Source organism: Oryza sativa, chromosome 11 (assembly GCF_034140825.1).
Source record: "Oryza sativa Japonica Group chromosome 11, ASM3414082v1".
Taxonomy (NCBI): Eukaryota; Viridiplantae; Streptophyta; class Magnoliopsida; order Poales; family Poaceae; genus Oryza; species Oryza sativa.
Genome location: NC_089045.1, coordinates 11,811,125 through 11,834,747, shown reverse-complemented (window position 1 = coordinate 11,834,747; position 23,623 = coordinate 11,811,125). Strand labels below are relative to the sequence as shown.

General features: G+C 43.2%; 1 protein-coding gene across 1 annotated transcript; it reads right to left on the bottom strand.

The window, feature by feature from the left end:
- Window positions 1-6,587: 6,587 nt before the first annotated feature.
- On the bottom strand, window positions 6,588-12,713 carry LOC9270960 (cycloeucalenol cycloisomerase). Its single transcript, XM_015759624.3, has 8 exons — window positions 12,566-12,713; window positions 12,298-12,470; window positions 12,021-12,104; window positions 10,787-10,828; window positions 10,206-10,316; window positions 8,148-8,339; window positions 7,464-7,561; window positions 6,588-7,053 (listed from the first exon to the last, which is right to left on the bottom strand). Exons 1-8 carry the CDS (start codon window positions 12,570-12,572, stop codon window positions 6,864-6,866), a joined length of 897 nt encoding a protein of 298 aa, XP_015615110.1. The 5' UTR covers window positions 12,573-12,713; the 3' UTR covers window positions 6,588-6,863.
- Between the last annotated feature and the right edge of the window lie 10,910 nt (window positions 12,714-23,623).

The following is a 23,623-nucleotide window of genomic DNA, read 5'->3' as shown; positions in this document are numbered from 1 at the left end:
ACGGCGGCAGGCGGCGATGGCGACGCGACGGGCGGCGGCGGCGCGGGGCGCACGGCCGGCTAGGGCGCCGTGGTGGGAGAGGAGGGGGAGGGCTAGGGTACCACATCGAACACCTATGCCGTAATGTACAGTGACTTTTCCTATTTATCCCGATTTTAGCCCATTTTCTATTTAAATATAGCCCTATAGATTCTAATTTTTGCATAAATGAAGTTTACTCCATATTTGTGTTATTCTAACTAAAAATTCACCCTAAATTAATACTACTCGTATTTTATTTATATAATTTATTTGAATTTTTAATTAGGGTTAATTCTTATTCCATCGTACTAAAATTTAATTATTGCTAATATGGTCGTGATAATATTTTATTTATTTCTAACCTCACCTAATCTTTATTTTAATTTATATTTTAATTATTTATTTAGCCAACTTGATTTTTAGGGTTTATTCCTAATTATTTATTCTTTATTTGCGATCAACAAACTCCGAATTCAAAATCCAATGAAATAGGCGAATAAAGTTGGCATGATGCAATTTATTGAAAAAGTTTTTGAAAATCCTTATTTTTAGGGTTTTGTTTTTATTGGCCGAATTTTCAGGGTGTTACAGTAGCCTAGCTATGTGTTTAAGATTGGTTGCATCTATTTGCATGTGTCCTATGCCATGCACGGATTAGACCAGACAAATAATTACCTAGATTATATATGGATACAATGGATTCTAATTAGATATGTCATGTTGGGCTCTTGGTTATACCACATCTTAGAAACTCTAGTATGTGATACATAGATGCTAGATTATCATATCTGATATCCATGTACTGGGTCAAATACCTAGGTACCAAGTATGAAACCTATAAATACAAGATCTGATGCCGAGCTATCGGCTCTGATACCTATAAGTACTGGATCCGATAACTAGGTATCGCGTCTGATACCTATGAGTACCGATCGGATACCTGGGTATCGGGTATCTTATCTGATACCTATGAGTATTTATTCCAGTACCTGTGCGTAACGGGTCGGATACCCAGGTACCGAGTATGATACTTATGAATACCAAGTCTGATACCTAAGTATCGGGTCTGATACCTATGAGTATTGGATTTGATACCTAGGTCAGGTTTGATACCTATGAGTACCGAATCCGGTATCGCGTATGATACCTATGAGTATTGGATTGGATACCCGGGTATCGGGTGTCTGATCTAATACCTATGAGTATCAGTTCCGATACCTGTATGTACTGGGTCGGATACCCAGGTACCGAGTATGATACCTATGAATACTAAGTCTAATACGTAGGTATTGGGTCTGATACCTATAAGTAACGGATTCGATACCTAGGTTGGGTTTGATACCTGAGTACCGGATCCAATACCTAGATACCGGGTTGATACATCTTAGTAGCGGATCTGATACCAAATATAGGGTGTGATGGCACGAGACTTCAGATGTGATACCACTAATTCTGATATTTATGGGTTATATACTTCTATTCAACAATCAAATAAAAAGATGGACCATGCCGTACAACCAAACTTGCTCACGTGCCGCTAACATGCTTTGTTTAGGCTCATGCTACTAGCTCTAGTGCTTAATTCTAACTTTGCTAGTTGAAGGAGGTGTTAGACCCATATGGACCTAAAGAGGTGTAGAAATAGTGCTGTACTAGAGTATTTCATAGCTGTTTTGTACTCTAGGAGAAAAGAGAACTCTCGTCAGTCGTCACTAGTCAGCAGCCTTAATGTGAAAGGACAACACACGACACGCTTTCAGAGAGAAAAAGAATCGGTGAGTGATTGGTAAGTATAAATTATAAACTATACCGTTGAGACGGTACACCGTCCCATAGTTTTTCTCAAAAAAAATTTAGATCATTGGGGCCGAAGCTGAGTGGCGGCGGCGAGACGTAAGAAGATGGCGCGCCATAGGAGAGGCCCTCACCGTTGGTCGCGGTACACACCGTGGTAGCCACAGAGTCGGTGCCGTGGGTCGCTGAGGTAGACTCGGCCTTGGAATCGACGGTAGATTGGAAGGCCGCGCGAACTGCATGGGTGACAACATAAGGGCATGCAAATACTGGTGTTTAATAACGGGCTCTCTTCATTGTCATGCAAGTAAATTTGGTGACGTGGAAGAAAGAGAGGGAAGAAAGGAGAAACATCGTTGCTACGCATGACAACGGTTCAGAGTCTACTCTTAGCATTTATTAACGGAAAATTTGTTGCATGAGGGTGGAGAAAAGGAAAGAAGTATAACAAAAAAAAATTATTTAGTGCATTAATGGTTTAGAAATCTTATTGTCTCTACTATTATACGAGGATAATCTCTAGTGACATTAATTAATATAGAGAGCTCATATTAGATTCTACCTTTGTATATGCCCTAAGATGAGGTGTCAACGACATTTGTGGGGGGAGAGGGAGAGGGAGAGGTTGGATATGGCACATGGTGGAGAGAAGCGGCGGACGGCTAGGGTTTTAGGCAGAAGCTAGGAAAAACATTTGATACCATGAAAGCGTAACTGAGTCAATGTGATAATTCGATTAAGTGTGGACCACGAGTACAGATAGGCAGAACACTTCATTATCTCTATAATCGACTTATAGAAATAGAACCATGAGAGAATCAGGGAAAACTGGCAAGAAATAGGATAGTTGCCGCAGAGTCGGCAGCGTGGGTCGCTAAGGTGGACTTAACGTCGAAATCAACAGTAGATTGTAAGGCGTGCGTGAACTGCATCGGCGACGATAGAAGACGTGGTATCAATGGCCTCGGTGGAGGAGAAGGGGAGGCTGGACATGTGTGTGGTGAGGGAGAGGTGACACGCAGAGAGAGAGAGAGAGAGAGAGGGGCAATGCGCGGCTAGGGTTTTAGGCGGAAGCTAGGAAAACATCAGATAGCATGAAAGCGTAATTGAGTCAACGCGACAACTCGATTAATTACGGACCACGAGTACATATCGACATGGTACTTCGTTATCTTTACAATCAACTTATAAAAACAAAATCGGGAGGGAATTAGAGAAAAACGGCAAGAGATACAAAACTATATCTCTAACAGGATATCTCCAATCTAGAACCTCAATCAGGATGACAAGGTTCCCATTCCGCTAATCCCTAGAATTTCCTGTGCGCAGGGCGCACATTCTGCTTATCCCTGGAAGTTCATGTGGGAGGGGAGCGATTGTGTGGGGGCAGATGGCAGGCGATCCCGAGAAGTTCGCATGGGAAGGGAACCGAAAATTCTAATGGGTGCACGGTCGTGCGTGACCCAATCCGCGTGGTCAGATCTACCCATTCCTCTTTCGGCTAAGGTGGTTGGATCTCTTTCGGTCTATGTGGTAATAATTTCTATTTTCAGCTAAATAAACACGTGGCCCTTTTTCTTCATGGGTTTAGTCCGTTTCCTCTTTTCCTTTTTTTTTAGGGCTTGGTCTGTTAACATGTGTTCATGGTCCAAATGTGATATAGTATATTTTTTAAAATTTATATGCAAATATAAAGTTTACACACCATTTTTTTTTCATACCTGATGATGTTGTAACTTGAACTACAATAACTCGGTTTTACAAAATTTACTTTTAAATAGTTGCACATTGTCCGACTTCATCCTCTGCCTCTACTTTTTAATTGCAAAGAGAGGTGATCCATTAGGGCTTGTGCTTTCCCGTGGTGCCGCCGCTGCCTTTCCCATGGAAACAACCCCTACCTCCTCCGCTGCTACTCCCACCATGACTACAGGAGATGGAGACTCTCCTCCAGCCAAGGCCCTTGCCGAAGACTATGGATTGTACTGGACAGTGCAGCAGAAGATTGATGACCTTTTGCAGCGATCTGAGCGCAATATCATGCCAAAGCACCCTGAATTCGCTACCTACTAGAAAATGGACGCGCCCAGAAGATTGATATTCATTGCTCCTCTATAGCATATAAATATTATTGGGTTTTCTATAGAATTATTTAGTTTATATTTAAAACAAAAGATATAAATTCAAAAGGACCGAAGCTTTATTCGTTAGCTTTTACTTATTTTTTTAGCCAGTGAGATTTTCTATTTGAGAAGTAATCATTTTTAATGATGTTTTGATAAGTATTGATATATTTATCGTGCAAAGTATTTCGATGGTACATCATGTTCTTTAATATTTATATTTTCTTTTAAACAAATAGCGATCAAGGATGAATGAAATGTTGGTATTAATATTTATATTTTCTTTTAAACAAATAGCGATCAAGGATGAATGAAATGTTGGTGGTATAATATTTAGAGTTTGCAAAATTGTTGTATGGCAAAAAAAAAAAAAAGAAACACTAAGGGTATGTTTGGATCTAAGGCTAGCTTAAGCCTAGCCTGACCTGGCGAGGCCCACCGTTCGGAACCATAAAGTAATTATAACTTTTGAGACAAGATAGCTCAAACGGGTGAGAAAAAGCTATCGTGGTGGAGAGCCAAATTGGATTTCCTTTAACCACAAACGTTTCTTTGCAGGAACTGCCAGTCAAAAAACTAAACAACTAATAATTAAGATGCAGATTTTAACTTGTTTTCCATTAGCACGTTTTTCGAATTGCTAAACGATGTATTTCGTACGAAACAATTTATATATAAGTTGCTTTAAAATATCAAATAGATCTATTTTTTAAGTTTTAAATGATTAAAACTTAATTAATCATAAGCTAATGATTTATCTCGTTTCACATGCGCACTTAATCTTCATCCTAGACTCTGTATAGAACGGAGCCTAAACAGCTTGGTAAAGCAAGATCGGCAACTTTAGCAATCTAGTTTGTCTAGCTGGCAAACAACCAAACGTGGCCTAATACTTTTCACCTTATTCAACTTCCGTTTTAATTTACAAAATTGCAAATATAAAACTATTATTGGAAGATACATAAGATTTTAGAATTTATAAGATTTAAGAAATTTACCACATTACAGAAAATATTTAACAAATTCAAAATTACTCCAATTTGGGATGGGCTCTGTGCGAGGTAAATAAAACTGATATCCCAACGTACAATGCTGGCTCCCCAATTTACAGGCGTTAGACAACCAGGCTGTACAGGCTCCGGTCATCACCAGTCTTAGAAATCCAAGCCTCCCAAGGTCTATTATCGTAAAACATTTGATTGTTGAAATGATCAATCTAGTGGTACTTTTGTGAATATTTTTATTCAGTAGATCATATAATAATTAGTATTTCTAGGGGTGTAAATGCAAAGTTATCAAGAAGGTTGACTCTCTCTCCCGCGGTAAATCTGGTCCTCTTCATCGGCATATCAGGTTTCACCGTACCCTCCGCTCGTCTCTCTCTCTCCATCCTATTTCTCTCGTTCGCTCTCTGTCTTGAGATATTTTTGGCATTCTCTTCTCTTCCATCCCTCGCTATGCTATTGACTTCTCGTTTCTCTCCAGCAGGGCTCACTGTCCCCTGGTGTCGACTCCAGCAACCGCATGCGCTGATGCTCTCCAGTCTGTCGGTTACCAATCAACTCTATTCAGTGGCAATGGCTAGAGCTTCGATTTATCTGTCGTAAAAGGTCCGAATGGAGCTATGAGTATATGATATCCTACTGCAGCGACGATTGAGCTCTTATGTGACTGTGGGATACGGCGTTGAGACGAGCTCAAATGGCTCGTCCACGTGGCTACAGAGTAACAACCACCAGGAAGCAGAAGATGGCTATTGTGCCGAGTAGGTGAAGTAGCTTACGGCATTTTTCTTTCTACTTTTCCCTCTTTGATCCTTATTATTTTCTTATTTTTCATAATCGAAGGAGAAGGAATTTCTTTGGTTGCAAAGGGACAGATCCAATTTTCTTTTGTAACCTCTGGAATCTCTTGCCTTTTTTTTTATTTTGATGATGAAGGAAAAAAGATTTTCCAGAAGCCTCTATAATCTACAACTGCATGCTGGTGTTTTATAGTTTAGCTCAGATTTTTTTCTACCTAACTAAAATATATTTATCTGAAAGTTCACTGTAGATTGCACGGTAAAATGCACGATTAATGATGTAGCATAATCATAGCAGAATCAGAGATTGCATAGGGACACGTGGCTGATTTTCAAATGAGCTAACCTAAATTCTCAATAAGCCACGTGGCCCAATCATCTGCCTCATTTCCATCCCCGAAACCGTATATAGAGATTTCAAGGAAAAGCTGCAGATAGATCTATCTATCTATCGATTCCGTTCTTCAATTCCTTAATCCTCTAGAGCTGCAAGAGAAAAGCTGAATTTTCAAGTTTGTGTTCTAAGAATAATTTTATTTTTCAAGTTTGTAATTATGATGATCAACATAAAGAAAAAAAAAGGGCACGACAAAACACTCTCATCTGTGTAGCAAACGCGCAAAAAATATTTCTATATATGAAATATTTTATATTCCTTTTCTCATATATCGTTGAATAATATAATATTATTGATAGATTTTCTTGCACCATTTATAGTAGGATGGTCATAGTCACACGAATGTGACTTCAAACACTAGTTAGGATGAATTTTGGGAGTATGTACAGCTACTGGAAACTCCCTAAAACAGGGCGCAACGAACATAGCAAATCCAACACAACTCAACTTCTGATCACATCAAAGAATCTTTATTGTTATAGCTTATTGGAGTATCTGTCCGGCTGTCGGCTCATAAATCCTAGTATTCTAGATCAAGAAAACCATATCAGCATCCTTACTAGTTGTTACCCATGGGACATCGCATACAAGAAACAAATCAAGCTGACAGCAAGAGGCGCACATGCTGACGCCACACTAGAACTTCCAGTAGAGGGGAGGACTGGCTGGAGAATGGTAGGCGTAGCTGATGATGGTTTGCTGTCGAATTCGCGGCATTGCTGGGTTAGACGCTCTCGTTCTGCACCTGGAACCATGCAAGCCCCGGTTGACCGCAGCGTCTTGATTCAGGGATGGGTACAATTGGCCCCAAGAATATGCGCCACAGGTCGAGGATTATTGTTACAAGCATAGCTGCACCCAAGGCGTCGACGGCCACTCTGGAAAGGCTCCACTTCTCTTCATTTTCATCGATCCTGAATGGAAAATCACATGTAGTTATACAAAGCTACGGACATATTCAGAACTATCCAGTGTCATAACAGCAGCAGAATTCATGCTGTGCAGGTCTATTCATGGTGATTACAGTATGGATATGGGTGCATGGCTGTAGCTATGCTCTTGATAGATGATTTGTTTCAAGGGACAAGTGTGCTAATGCATTATTCTAGAATTTTATTCACTTAGTGGCCATGTACCCAGTTGGTGTAAATAGATGGTATTGGAGTAAGGAATTTGACAAAGCTATTAACCATTACAGCTAGACAACTTGATGTTTAACTGCATAACAGAAACAGGGAAACAAACATATTTCAAACCAAACAGATGAATAGCCAACATTGAAATAGGAGTAAATAACTATAACGATAATTCTGACTAATTTCACCTTGAAAACATTGGGAAGCTGACGATGAAGTATATTGCATAAAACAGTGAGCCTACTTTGTACATTATATCCCTGTCGATGAATTCATAATACGGAAACTGCAAAGGTCACAGAAAACATCAGGCACAAAGGGAAATAATAGTATTGTGAAAAACAAAGTAAAAAAGGTGGGAACAACTTCACTATCATATGTTATCATAATAGGACATTGTAAAACACTTCTCCATCCTATGTAACTTGGCCACTTTGACCAAAAGAAAATATAGTACGCATTAAATATTGACCCTAGAACAGCAAGAGTGAGCACATAAGTTTGCTAGTATCATCTCAAGAATAATTGGTCCAATATTCACAACAACAGATTTGTAGAAAACAATCACAATTACAGATTGTAGAAAACCTTCTCCCAGTGTTCAAAAGTAGTGTACCCAGAGGGTCTGTCTAATGGTATCTGACCTGACTGGAAGGCATTACCACAGATTTTCTGTTGTGCAATTCACAGCAAGCTATACGTAATGTAGTAAATTGGATCCAACAGAGTAGTTCATTTCATAAAACAGAACACAGATTTACTGAACCCTACGTCCGTACCACTAAATGGAAATTGAAAGAACATGATAATTAAATAGCACTAGGCAGAAGAAATCTGTGTATTATTAATACTCTATGCAAGAGAGAACATACATTTGCAATGGCTAAGGTTTCCAGGTAAGCTATGAAGTATGAGAGTGCTAAAACCCATGCAGCTTCAAATGACCATCGAAGAAACTGGGGCAAATGAGCTGTAGAATGATGTAATTTGCGAAGGCTCATATTTGATGTCATGTGATAGAAAAGAAAGCAAGCGTGGGTCAGGAGAAATGTTGTATGGGGTACCTGAAACATGAAAGAAATTTAACAAGCAATAAGAACAAAGAAACAAGAACACATTTGTTAGTTCAACTTGCAAGTAATGTAGTACACAGCAATCACTAGTAAAAGTGAATGGACTTGAACTATTGGCCACTTTTCCATATTTACACTATGAGCAATATCCTTCACGAAACAGTTGCAGAATAGAATCTATTTTGGCTTGTAGTGACCTCAGATTTTAATATAGGAGAACAGGAGGGAATGTATGAAGTGTTCTTAAGCATAGCATTTAAAAAAAATAATAAAAACAATCTTTAATCTGAAGGTAACTAAAACATTCTTAAAGAGCACTAGTACATGTGAAATTCTCAGACCCCATCATTACTTGCAAGTTGCAACACTAAATGGAAACTAACGAAAGATAAGAAAGCAAGCAAATGTCAAGTCAAAATTTTCTTCCATTATCTATCAAAATGCATGGTCAAATCATCTCCAAATCAAAACGGCAGTGGAGAGTGGAGACAGGACTTTCCCATATTCTTGTTCTGTACTTCTGCGACAAATAACAGAGGATACAAGCAAATAGCTGAGAGGAGAAACAACAGTATGGTACAAGTTTTTTGAGATTATTAGCAGAATGTTTGAGAGGTAGAAGGAAATGACTGGGCACATGATAGAGGAACATATATGAAAGAAACAGGAGCATAGGAAAGATAGAGAGGATTAATTGATTTATATCTTGTTCGCATTGATAGATAATGGCAGCCCTCTTTTACATACAGAAGTCCCTAACATAATAAATTAATAAAATTCTAGAAGGTTATGACAGATAAAAGTCAACAGTAACACTGACCGAGCTTCAACAAAAGGAAATTTTGTTGTAGGCAATGTTCAAGTGAGCCATATGGTTCAGCCATTAAAAGGAGCATATGCATTTCATTTTTGTGAGCATATGCATTTCTTCCCCCCATTTTCCCAACCCACCTCTCTCGTTTTCCGCGCGCATGCTTTTCAAACCGCTAAACGGTGATTTATGTAAAAAATTTCTATATGAAAGTTGTTTTGAAAAATCATATTAATCCATTTTTTCCTAACCCCTCCTCCCAAACACAGCCTTAGGCTGTGTTCTTTGCCCTGAGTTCTCAACCCATCTCCCTCGTTTTCCGTGCGCACGCTTTTCAAACTGCTAAACGGTGGTGTTTTGCAAAAAGTTTCTATAGGAAAGTTGCTTTAAAAAATCATATTAATCCATTTTTCAAGTTTTTTATACTTAATACTTAATTAATAATGCGTTAATCTATCGCTCCGTTTTGCATGTGGAGAGGAGGGGTTCCCAACCCCTCCAAAAGAACACAGCCTAAGTGCCATTAGGTAAACTTTCAGATCATAGTCCAATGCATTACAGTGGCCGGTGTTTGTATAGAAGTTACTTTTTAAAATTTGTTTTCACGACCCAAGGCCATTATGGGATAAACACCGCTGGGAGGATAGCCGGGCAGCAGCGGCTACTAGGGGTGAGAGGTAGATTTAGGTTGGGAAGGGCATTGAGAGGTATTGGATTAAACTAATCTGATTTATTACTTAATGGTAAAGGGATACAATCCATCCTTAGATGGGACGACTTAACCCCTAAGAAAGGACTCAATCTAATACCACCTAACAGACTGATACAGTACCGCGCTACAGTACCGAGAGGGTGTTGGGTGGGCTCGCCCCCCTGGCTGAATGTCCATGACAGTTGCATGGAAGAGTTGCAAGAAAAAAAAAAGAACAGAAATACTGTTGAATCCGTGTTTGAAAACATCAGCGCATATTGCAATGCTAGCAGTTGTGCAGATTATCGTTTGCATGCATCCCATTTGGTCAACAATAACATGAGGACAGTCTTACGTTGTTCATCCTCCATGATGGGAAAGTGTATGATGCACCAAGAACTGTGAAGAAGTAATGCGTCCAAAAGTAATTACCAACATAGCTGAAAATTATAATCCAAATATTAGCCTGCAACAGAAAGATGTGAGATTTAGCAAAACTGTTCAAAGAGATAAAGTAAAGAGAATATGATTTTTGCTACCAATTTGCCCATACACAACTGAGAAGTACTGTTGTATTTAATTGTATTAGCAGGTGTACAAAATTAAGTATAACTGTAGCAGTAAATAATTTACAACAGTAGTAAATGTTTTTGTACAGTAGCGTAGTAAAACAACCATATAAGGTAGTTAATAGTGTTATTTCACCAAGATCAAATGTAACCAAATTGATGATATTTCAATGTATCAGCTATTCTTTCCACAGTAAATTTTGCCTGAGAAAATGAAAGTGTTTACTCAATAAAGTAAAGTTTATAAGCTGTAGCGAAAACACGTTACAGGATCAAATTTATTGAAAAGATACAGCTTTGGCCTTCTTTCGCTACATTTTCTTTTAGAACTCAGTTTGTCTTTCAGAAGATCGTATAAAACACTTACCTTAACCCAATACCGATCTTTCAAACTTCTAACACTATCTGCCTGAAAAATTAAAACATTAGCAAAATTAGCTTCTAAGTCATGGTTACTGAATTCAAGATAAGAAATACAATTTCATGGACGAAGTTTAACAAAAGAATACACTTTGTAAGCCAAAGAACAGTATGAGAGGATCATGGTAGAAATGGTCTGGTGCTGGTACAGAAGTACATGAGAATATTTTAATGTCCCCACCTCCCAGGTGCCATCTACTACCTCCCTCCCAAAATATAGCTATTTCTAGCACCGTACCTTGTCCCAAAATGAAGCTATTTCTCCACATACCTCCTCTCAACCAATCACAACCATTCTCCTTCACCTAATTTATCTTCTCCACCAATCACGACCTTCCTTCAATCATTCCCACCTACTCTCTTAATACACGTGCCAACCTCTAAAATGCTTACATTTTGGGATGGAGGAAGTAGCTCTTAACCAGAAAATATTGTGTTTTTAGCAAAGCTAGGAATTTTCATGTCTCAGAGAAAACACCATCAAATTGAGGTGCCATGTAGCCAATTTCCCTCATTTGTCACTAAACTACTTAGCCAGACAACAGGTATTCCTTCCTCAGTTGGGAAAGCAACAAAAACTAGTATTATGTCTCTCCCGTACTTGATTTGGGTGCAGTCATAGTTGTGACCACAAAATAAGCAGTAGCCCCAATTTAAGCCATGAGAAGACAATCACAACTAGGACCGCACATGATCCCAGTCCTTTCCAATATCCTCTCAGCTCTTACACTCAGCTCCCACTACTCTCTCCCTCCATCTAAAACTTACCAGCCTGTGGCTGTCCCAGGAGTATTTAATAGTTTACCCTCCAAATTTTGGTGTTCTTGCGATTAATACATCAAACAGGCTCATGTGTATACGTCATTGGATCACTGCTGCTATGTCAACTGTCAAGCACCAGAAAGTCAGAAAGTACTTTGACCATTTATGGTCGACGTGCGTATAGCTAATAATTCTGGTTTCTGTCTTGCCCACAATATGTGTCAAACTGTCAATCAGTCATTTCTATGAACAATATAGCAAAACACTACTCTCCCAACATTGTTCTTTTAACTAAAAGAAAATAAAGCAAGCCTCTAATTACCCTACCTCTAAAGAACCAACAGTTAATTATACGATCACATCAGTTAGATCCCAATTCAGAGTCGATGTATTTTGAGGAGAGATGGAGCCAAAAGTACCTTGCCTACGAGGAAGAGCGGGATGACGAAGGCAGGCACTGTGGACACCAACCCAACAACTAGGTACTCCAGCTCCGTGAACCTCTGCACATAGCAACAAAAAATATATATTATTTTTATCACCCGACCTAATATCCATTTTGAAATCGCCGAGATCCGATCTCCCCTCAAAGAACCGGATGCGGAAGATCCAACAAGGCGTCCCCAAACTCGCCCAAGATTCAGACGTATCGAGCGAGAAGAGAAGGAAAGAACGGATGGATGGATGGGTGGCTACCTCGTAGAGCTTGAAGGGGACGACGACGCCGAGGCAGAGCGTGAGCCAGAAGGGCGTGTAGAGCAGGAAGAACGTCTCCCCCCACCGCTTGCTCCCGTCAGCCGCCATCCACCGGCTCGTCCTCCCCGCCCCTCCTCCATTCCTCGCCTTCGCCGCCGCCGGCCGCCGCGGGGCTGCAGACAAAAAAAAAAAAGAAGAAATGAAAAGAAAGCTCCGGTGAGGGAGGGTAAACGCGCCGGCTGAGGTGCCGCCATTGGTGGCGGCTCACCTGCCATTCGCCGTTCCGGCGGTGAGTAATCGGAGTGGAGGCGCGTGCGTGGGGTGGTGAGTGGTGTTGTGTGGTGGGTGGGTGGCAGCGAGTGCTCGTGGTGGTATCGTCACCTCTCCAACCAGAACGATCTTGACCGCCACATCTTGAAAAACTTCCATGGCCGAGGGGGTGCTTGATATACAGGTATAAAGTTTCGGGCGTGTCACATCGGATATTATATATGGTGTTCGGGTACTAATAAAAAAACTAATTACAGAATCCATCCATAAACCGCGAGATAAATTTATTAAGCCTAATTAATTCGTCATTAGCAAATGCTTAACGTAGCACCACATTGTCAAATCATGGAGCAATTAGGCTTAAAAGATTCATCTCGTAAATTAGTCACAATTTGTGCAATTAGTTATTTTATAGCCTATATTTAATACTTTATGCATGTGTTTAAACACGTTGGCAGACCAACAGGGGTCGGTGCCCAAAACAAAAATTACCTTTACTTAGTTTAGATAATTAAAACGCATAGAAAATCCTCTCTAGCCTAGGTAGCCTACCAATAATTGTTGTCCTTGGATAGTCTCCTTAGGTAGCATACACATGTTCCCTAAGTTCGATATCCTTTTCTGGTCACTCGAAGGTAAAGTGTTACCGCGGTATTCCGTGCGCTTGCAGATTTATGTATGGTCGTAAGAAATACCAACAAGCATTTATGGCGCCATTGCTGTGGACGGTTGCTAATTTATCCGAATCTAGGTTATTCTTGTATCTTTATTTTTATTTCATCTTCTTTCATTCATTTCCTTGATGGAGCAACCCACAATTCAAAACCTTTCAGCTCCTCGGGTTGATCTTTGTGAGCCGTACTGTTCTTCAAAACCAATCCTTTCGGATGGCTACGAAATCAGTCATGCCTTTATAGCCATGGTTTGAGAGCAAACCTTCTATGGTGGTATTAGTGAAAACCCATACCTCTGTCTTCGGGACTTTGAGCTAGTGCGTTCATGCCTACAAACTTTAAAGTGAAAGTTGTTTCCTTTTTCTTTTAGAGATGAAGCGAAGCAATGGTACATTCTTTCAGTCAAGAAATTCCACGGTGAATGGGAGGGGCTTAAGTGTAAGTTCTGCCTTACTTTCTTTCCATTAATCCGTGTGATTAATCTTCGATTAGACATCCTTTCTTTCTGACAGAACGAGAAGGAATCTCTCGGTGCAACCTGGACCAGGTTTTCATTGTTAACTCAGTATGGCACAGACTTGTCTTTACACGACCATGTGTTGTTACAATATTTTCGGTATGGGTTAGACAAGGCGTCTGCTGAAGATCTCGATATTTCCGCCGGAAGATCGTTCGCACACAAGACAACCGCCGAAGGAAGATAACTCTTAGATCTGATATGAGAGAACAATTCTTTCAGCTCAAGCGAAGTTGTCCCGTATCCATGAGGAACCTCTGTTGAATCCTCATCCTAGTCGCAAGAACCGGAGGAAGAAGAAATTCATTCTCCGGAAATACAATTTCAGTTCGAGGAGGATCTTTTCGAAGATTATGGAAACACCTCGAATTATTCCTGCAAGAAGAGACCACCAACCAAGGTCAATTCTGATGAACCTCTCAATAAAGCTATGCTTAAAGAGATGGTGAAGAGATTGATCAACATCATGAGTAATAAATGGTCGAGGGAAGGAGAGCTCTCTTCTGAAGCAATTCTGATCGGTTGCCTCTCCTCAACCGTTACGTGTCTCACTAGAGGAAATTTGGTTCGTGCTTGCTATAATCCCTCTGTTGGTGCTAATATTATATCCACAACCTTTGCATTTGATTGCTTAGGGGATAGACCGTTGGAACCAACCATCAAAACCTTCTAAATTTCCACAAACTCTACGACCGAAGGTTTAGGGATTATCTCTGGAGTGCATATGCGGCATAACGGCATTGAGGCCATCTTAGATTTCCATGTGTTCGACATATCTGATTTCGACATACTTATTGGCCATCCCATAGAGAAACTCTTTGATGTGTCCGAAATCGGTGTACTCAACCTGAAAATAGGAAGAATCGCCACCTCTGTCCCTGTGCTACCATCAATCAATTCTTTGATGGAGCTTCTTCCTGTTCCCGAGCTAATTGAGAAAGTGATGGTCGTTTTCTCCATTCATGCCCCTAGAGTCTACACTCAATGAATCCATTGAAGAATTCAATGAAGGGGAGGATGAATATGGAGAAGCGATTGATCTGTCAAAAAGGGATCAGCCGTCAGGAACCCCAATTGAGCTAAAGCCCTTACGTTCAGGCCTACGTTATGACTTTCTAAATGGCGATGCGGAGTCTCTAGTCATTATAAGTGACACTCTCTGAGAGGGAGACGGCCCGACTTATTGCTATTTTAGAAAAGCATCATGTTGTTTTTGGCTATTCCCTCCAAGACTTAAAATGCATCAGTCCAACCCTTTGCACTCATCGCATTCCCTTAGACCTGTCTTGCACACCATCTAGGGAACCTCAGGAGGAGGCTAAGTAATGCCATGAGGGAGGTCGTCAAAAAAGAAGTCTTAAAACTCATACATACCGGGATTATCTATCCCGTGCCATATAGTGAATGGGTTAGCCCTGTTCAAGTAGTGCCTAAAAAGGGAGGCATGATGGTCGTTGAAAACTCGAACAATGAGTTGATTCCACAACGAACCGTCATGGAGATGGAGGATATGTATTGACTATAAAAACTCAACAAGGCTACTATGAAGGATCACTTCTCGCCACCACAATCAGCGCAGCTGTGTTCCAGCCTTTCCACCGGCGCCGCTGCCTCCACAAGTCTTGCTGGTTCGGCCTTCGGCAGGTTTAGCTACTCCGCAACCATATGCCTAGGGTGTGGCGCCGGTATCCTCCCAGCCGCGCACGGGTTCTATTCTGCTGGTGAGACCTAATTCCGCTAAAAGTGACAATTATGATTCCCCATTAGTCCTAATTTCGATTTTGTTGTTCAACTTAATGGTGCCTTTTAGATTTGTAGTTGCCAGTTGAGCGACGTTGATGCTTTTGAGTGTCCTGCAGATCTCTAGCAAAATCCTGCACCGCCACACTCGCTGTAATCTATTTCTCCTCTGTTTACTTCGATGGATGGATAAATGATAATGCAGGAAGCCCTGCAACACAAATTTCGGCAGTGACAGGTAATATTTATATGTCGAAATCAATTATACATTCCAAGTGGTTGAATTATGCAATTTTTTTTTGACATGGAAGAATTATGCAATTTCACTGAAGAGGGAAAGGGCCTTCTACCTTTTTGCTGTCACATAGGTTGTGGTTTGGCAAATCACAGTGTGCATATCATGCATCACTTTCATTGTGCATAGTTTTTGGTCAGTAAGAATATTTGGATCCATACAAATGTTCTTCTGATGAAATGCAAAGTGAAGAGAAGAGAATGATATTTACGTCTATTGTCAGAGCGGAGAGCAGCTTGTGCAACAGTCTGGATGCAATCCAGTGTTCCTACTTCCTAGAGCCACAACAGCACCACCTGTTCGGCTGCTCCCCATCCTTTCCCTGTATTGTTCATATTATGAATTGCCCCCCTCCAAAACTATAGAGGTCGACCGAATTACGCCCCCGAACTCGAAAACCAGATATTTTACACCCTTAACTATTGAAACCGGATAAATAACCCCCCGACTCAATCCGGAGTGGTTTTGGGTCCATGTGGCAGTTCAGTCAGCATTTCTTTTTTAAAAAAATAGTGGGCCCCACCTATAAGTTCTCCACCCCTCTATCTCTCTCTACTCTATCCCAATCTCTCCCTCTCTCTCTCTTCTTACCAGTACAGCGGCAGTCGTGCGAGCTAGGGCGGGAGCAGGCAGAGCTTGCCCGGGCGCTGCCGGCGGTGGAGGGCGGCGGGACGGAGGCGGCCGCCGGCCACACACGCTTGCACCTGCGTCGCCGCCGCCGACGCCCTCCTCCACGGCGTCCTCGGTCGCTGTCACCGCCACCGAGTGCGGGTGCCAGGACGACATGAACGCGTACGCGGTACAGTTCAACGCCGCCGCCAAGAACCTCCTCGAGCGGCTCAACGCGAAGCTCCCCAGCGCGAGCATGTCCCTCACCGACTGCTACTCCATCGTCATGGAGCTCATCGAGCACCCGCAGAAGTACGGGCTCAAGTTAGTTATCATGCAAGTAAACTAATCACATGCTTAACTAACAGCCATGGTAAGCGAGTCTTACGCCACTTCTCGCAGCATGCACAACGTTTAGATGCCATGCAAGACTCCACTCCTATTCCTCGCGGCAGGAAATCACATCCTTGCTTTTGATCAGGAGTTCAGGACTGAAGAACTTCTTGTCTTCTTGCACTTTGCCATGTACTGACTTGACCTCACCACCGTGACTCACATGCAAGCTAACAGAAAATAAAATGCTAAGCACAAGACTTAATCCAACATCGCACACGTCGTGTTGTGACGTGGACACGACGGTGGGCGGGCTGTGCCTGCCGACGGCGCAGCTCTGCGACGACCGCACGGCGTTCGTGTTCTGGGACGCCTACCACACCTCCGACGCCGCCAACCAGGTCATCGCCGACCGCCTCTACGCCGACATGGTGAGCGCTGGCGCGGTGCAGGGGAGCGGGAACGCCACCACCCGCCTCCACCCGCGCGCCTCGCGTTGTCGTCGACGGCGGCGCGCCGTCGAGCCACGCCGCGCCACCTCCAAAGCCTTGAAGTACATACAACAGATCGATTGGCCGCCGAGCGCCGGCACAAAGCCGTCGCCTTTACGGTACGACGACGAGTAGGAGCGTGGCGGCGTGGTCTGGACATGGACGTCCGAGGAGAGGAATTGGCGTCGCCGGCCCACCCGCGGCGACCGCGTCGTCGGTCGATAAGGAGGAGGTCGAAGAGCACCTTCCGCCTCCGCCTCCACCACTGGTTGCCCGGGAGAACTCCACCTCCCGCTGCCGGCCGCCCGCCGCTTGCCGCCGCCGGCAGCGCCCGAGCAAGCTCTGCCTGCTCCCGTCCTCGCACGCCGCCGCCGTGCTGGTGAGAAGAGAGAGAGGGAGGGAGAGATTGGGATATAGTAGAGAGGGAAGCAGATCCTTTGACTTAACTGCACATGCAGTTGAGTCACTGACATGTAGGTCCCACTTTGCTATGGCCCACATGTCAGTGACTCAACTGCACAACAGTTAAATCAGAGGATCCTTTTCCAGTAGAGAGAGGGGTGGAGAACTGGCATGTGGGGTCTACTGATTTTTTTTTAAAAAAAAGCTGACTGCACTGCCACGTGGATCCAAAACCACTCCGGATTGAGTCGAGGGGTTATTTGTCTGGTTTCAATAGTTGAGGCTACTAGTACCTTTTATCCTGAAGATGTGGGGCATATGTGCATTCGTGTCTACGAAATCTGGTTCCATCACCGTCAATGCATCTTGTCACCCTGAGGTGTGCACTATAGCTATCCATGGGAAGAACCTTGATGTAGAAATTGGCAAGCGTCAATTCAGAGTGACCATTTATGAATCCATGTCTTCCTCCGTTCTAAAATATAGCTATTTCTAGCACATTACCTTATTCCAAAATAAAGCTATTTCTTCATCTACCTAGCTTCTCCTCTCACCAATCACAACCATTCTTCTTCACCTACTTTCTCTTTTCAACCAATCACATACTTCCTCCAATCATTCTCACATACTTTTTTAATACCAGTGACAACCTAAAAAATAGTTACATTATAGAAAGGAGGAAGTACATGGTGTGCATGCTTGCATGTGCTATTGGTCTTAGGAGTTCAATTAGGGCCCATGTACAGATGCACGTGGCAATACTGCAGTAGCAACTTGCGGCATGTGTATTTGCTTAGGCAGTGTTTATTTCCCTTCAAACTTCTAAAAATTCTGTCACAACAAATATTTAGATACATGCATGGAGCATTAAATGTGGACGAAAAAACCAATTAAATAGTTTGCATATAAATTGCGAGACGAATCTTTTGAGGCTAATTACGCTATGATTTGACAATGTGATGCTACACTAAACATTTGCTAATGACGGATTAATTAGGCTTAATAAATTCGTCTCGCAGTTTACAGGCGGAATCTCACTGGTGGAGAAACCATCTTTGGTCGGTCGGCCGAAATCCACAATAGTTCCAGTTCTATTAAAAACCGGGACTAAAGATGATATTTAGTCCCGGTTCTAAAGATGTCAAACGTTGTCAGGCTCCCCGAGATCTTTAGTCCCGTTGGTGTTACCAACCGATCTTTAGTCCCGGTTGGTAACACCAACCGGGACTAAAAATCCCCCCTTTATATATGTCTTATTCCTCCTCTAGTCTGAGCAAGCTTCAAAATTTCTCAAAGAAAGAGGGGAGGTCATGCCAAAATTTCTTGTGAAATTTTTTTAGTGATTAAATACAAATCGGAGGTGTCTAAAATGTTAGTAACTTCATCCTCCAATGTTTTTTGTTGTTATATTACTTTTGGAGCTATGTTTCACACATTTTTTTTGTCTCCAAAACTTTGTTGTAAGTTGACGAGAGAGAAAATTTGTGTGGGGAAGAAGAATATATAGAAATTTTGTTTGTTTACTTAAAAAAGTTTTATTCTTATATTAAAATATGATGAAAATTAATCTTAAAAAATAGAAAACAAACTAAATTGAAAATTAAGAGAAGTACAACATTAATATTAGTTTAGAACTTCAAAAATTGTTAATAAGAATTGTTTGTTGGATTATTTTATAATTATTAATTGTATGAGTAATGATATGTCATTATTGTATGCTTGTCGAAAGAGTTTTTAATTACTTTATCATTATTGTTTGACTGTCATTATTGTTTGAAAATTTATTTATGTACGATTTTTTTTCATTTCATATAGATGGATCGACAATGGATGTACGCTGACCGGCGGTCCAAAGAGTTTATCGACGGCGTGCATTATTTTTTGAGAGGCCGAAGCTAACAAGTGGAACGGTTTTATTTGTTGTCCATGCAATAAGTGTAAGAACCAGAAGGAGTATTCTGCATCCAGGACTATTCATTTCCGCTTGTTTGAGTCGGGGTTCATGCCAAGCTATAATTATTGGACATCCCACGGTGAGCAAGGGGTTGAAATGGAAGAAGATGAAGCGGAGGACGAGAACATTCCTGACTGGGCTCAATACGCTGGATTTGAAGGAAATCAAACGGGTGAGGTGGACAGGGATGCTGGCGATAACGACGCTGCGGATGATCTTGGTCAGATGTTGCAGGACGCAAAGGAGGACTGTGAAAGTGAAAAGGAGGCCCATAAATTGGAGCGGATGTTATAGGACCACAGAGCGTCGTTGTACCCAGGTTGCGAGCAGGGGCACAAAAAGTTGGATACCACTTTGGAGTTCTTGCAATGGAAGGCAAAAAATGGTGTTAGTGACAAGGCATTTGGTGATTTATTGAAACTTGTCAAGAACATTCTTCCGGAGGGAAACAAATTGCCCGAGACAACGTACGAGGCTAAGAAGATAGTATGCTGTTGACATAAAACACGAGGCCTGGGAGATCTGCTTAACTCCAGTGCAGGTCCAAAACTCGCCTTCGGGTGTGCAAGCGTGCCAGTTGATTTGATCCTGCAATCAACAAGAAATAAAGACAAAGAAACCGTGGTTAAATCCATAAATGATAGCCGATCGGTGTCATATGTAAATCGATCGGCAGTTATAAATAGATAACAAAGAACTAAATCTACTTGATCGGCTACAGATATTAACAATACATAATCCTGGATGCAGAATAAGATAAAGGGCAGATTTAATATACTTAGATGCAATAAGATCTTAATATAAAGGGCAGATTTAACATGTCAACGAGGCATATAGAGCAAATATAGTTAAACCAGATAAGATCGGCTTGAATGGGCCGTGATGTCGCCTAGAGGGGGGGATGAATAGGCGTTCCTAAAATTTACTTCAAATCGCAGCGCTTAAAATCAGGGCCCGGAACTTCCTGGCAAAAGGTCCGGAACTTCCTGGCAGCTTTTTCTCACAAGCAGAGAAAGCTGCCCGGAACTTCCGGAGTTCTTCCTAGGAACTTCCGGGCAGTTGTGAATTGCTATTTCAAGCACCTCACAACAAGTAAATTAAATCACAAGGAAGCCTAAACCATAGAGAGGTACAACATGTCTCAAACAAGAGTAATACACATGAAAATACACAAGATATCACAAGTGATCATACAATGGGAGACATGATAGCACAACTAGGCAAATAAGGAGATAAGTGTCACGACCGGAAATAACCCAACGGGCGTTCCTTACGTGCGTGTATTATTCCTTGTCCCAGGAGGCAAGGTACACCAAAAGTTGATACAATACAGAGTTTAACAAGCGGAAGCGTAAATAGTTAATTTATTACATGGGCGGCGAAGGCCCAGCACACATGAAGACAAACGAAAAACAACAGAAGACTAGGGCGATGACCACAGGCGCTTGATGGCAGGCACGAGCTAGACACCAAAGCCTTCATCTTCCAGGAACTCCTCTTCTGGGTTTGGGAAAAATTGAGCAAGACTAAGTACAACCACCGTACTCAACAAGACACACCCACAAGTGCAGAATAAATGCAAGGGAGTACAAGGGAGTTATAATATAGGGGGTTAGGGTTTGTAGTAAACAGCATTAAAAGACACTTAGTTGCTCAAAGCTACCTTGTAAACACGATCCTAGAGCTATACAATATTATTAATCAAGGCCGTGAACCCACACGAACCTGCCTTAACCCAAGGCCTACGATGATTCAGACCGAACTGGCAACCCGACCCTGGGTCCCAGCTCGTCCCAAGTCAACCCAGGCCAACCATTCCACATTTTAGTTGTTAAGCAGGTTTTAAGAATTTAAAACACTAACTTGGGTACATTGCTAGGCTTGCCCATAACCGAGGGCGCGGCTATTCGAATAGATTATACTTTGATCAGAGGTGTACATCTTTACCCACAAGACACACCTTTCTCACGTGTAACCACGTGCCACATACCACCACGGTATACGGACGAAAGACGTGACATAGTTCCCAACCCATCCTAGCCATAGACAAGAGTACCGACCCAGCCCCACCTACGGCCGGAACCTCCGGGACAGGTAGGCAGGACTGAGCCCCTAGTAGCAGGACACTAGCCCTGTGCCATGACATCTCGACTGCCGGGCCGCAGCTCGTGTAGCCTTCATTTGTCCTAGAGATGTCCATCGACCCCCGACTTCATCCATCTCCATCCGTATACTTTTGTTTATAACCAGGCTGAGCCACAAACTAAGCCTTACCCACTAGACATGTGGAAGTACGGTAGTGCTTTGCAATAGAGGCCCGAAGACCGGTCCTTATGTGGCCGAGGTGCTACTATCAAAACCATGCACCCCGAGCCCGGCCTAAAACCATTTTGAGGGTTTTGAATAGAGGGGAAGGTGTGTATCCAATTCCACAATAATCCAACCATTCCAAAATGTCCAAGTGATATGAATATTCCCAAAGTCTAGAGTTATAAAACCACCTAATGTTGCCTAATTAAACAGCGAAGCATCTACCTAAATTCATACTAGTGGTACCATGATTAGAGTACCCACTAGTCGGGGTTTTGTTTATTCTAGGGTGAACAAGGTAATAATAACAATAACAATAATAATAAGGTCATAACAAAGGTAAATAGACATGACTAAATAAAATAGTGATAACGCGGGAATTTAAATAAAGCGATAATGCATTAATTTAAATCAAAATAATTTTACAAACGGGGATTTAATATGCTCAAGGATGATGTGACTTGCCTTGCTCGCTTTCCCAAATGTCGGCTTCAACCTCCACGTAGAGCGGATCTTCCGAAGCTGCAGCGTCTACACGACCAACGGAAAGGAAAAAGGCTTTTACTCTAATAAACTCCATATAACAAGCAGGAACAAAGTACAAAAATGGGTTCTTGACTTCTTAAGGAAAAATTAAAGATTTGAACGGTCCAATTCCAAGTTCAAATGGCCAAGTTATGGCCATTTGAAGTTTATATGTTCTTTAAGTGAATATTTGCGAATTTCTTCATTTAAATTTTAATTTAAAAAGGTTTATTGCGTCAGCCGAGGGGAGGGGGCGCGTGGACCGGGTCCACGGGAGTGGGGCCCACGCGGCAGCCTCATGGTCCTCGGTGGACCGGGCGCACCCGGGCTCACACCGGCCGGCGCTGTGGGCCCCACGCGTCAGCCGCACCCGAGGGCACGGGCGGCTAACGGCCGGGCCCCACGCGGCGGCCACACGGCGCGCCCGGAGGCGGCCACGATGGCGCAGCCGGCGGGAGGCGGCGCCCGCGCCCCTATGGTCGCCGGCGGCGGCCATAGGCACGGCGGAGCGGCGGTTGAGAGAGGGGAACGGAAGGGGGAAAAGAGGCGGCGGTCCACGGCTCACCCCGGGTCGACAGCGACGACAAAGGAGGCGGCCGGAGCGGAGGAAGGCGGCGGCGCGGCTCGGGTGGATGGGGACGACGGCGCTTCGGCGGTCGGCGAGCTCGGTGAGGTGGTGGACGGGGTCGGCGGCGATGTGGCGAAGCCGGAGAAGGCGACGCCGAGGCGGGAGACGGTCTCGGCGAGCGGAGAGGGCCGGCCGGAGGTCGTCGGCGACAGAGGAGAGAGAGGGCGACGGCGCGAGCTCGATTCCGACGGGGAGACGGTGCGGCAAGTGGCAGAAACGGGCGAGGGAGGCGCGGGAAGGGTTTAAATAGGGTTGGGAGGGAGAGAGGGCGGCCGGCGGGGAAGGAAACCGGCGCGGGAGGTCCGGCCGCCATCAATGGCGCCGGCGAGATTTGCGGGAGCAAATCCGGCCGTTTGAAAGCGAGAGAGAGAGGGAAAAATGGGGGGAAAGGGGGAGGGGATCACGGGGAATAATTCCCCCCACTTAATTGCACGCGGGGGCGGCGGGATGCGGCGGATTCGGCGGCGGCGGCGGCGCTTGGCGCGGGCGGGGCGTCGGGAGCAGCGGGAGGACGGGGATGACGGGTGGGCCCCACCCGTCAGCGAGGGTGGCGGGCGGGCCCGCCCATCAGCGGCGCG

Coding starts and splice junctions, on each gene's coding strand:
- LOC9270960 (XM_015759624.3), bottom strand. Junction 10,317..10,786: donor AAGATCGGTATTGGGTTAAG/GTAAGTGTTTTA, acceptor TTTCTGTTGCAG/GCTAATATTTGGATTATAAT. Junction 7,562..8,147: donor AAACCTTAGCCATTGCAAAT/GTATGTTCTCTC, acceptor TGACCTTTGCAG/TTTCCGTATTATGAATTCAT.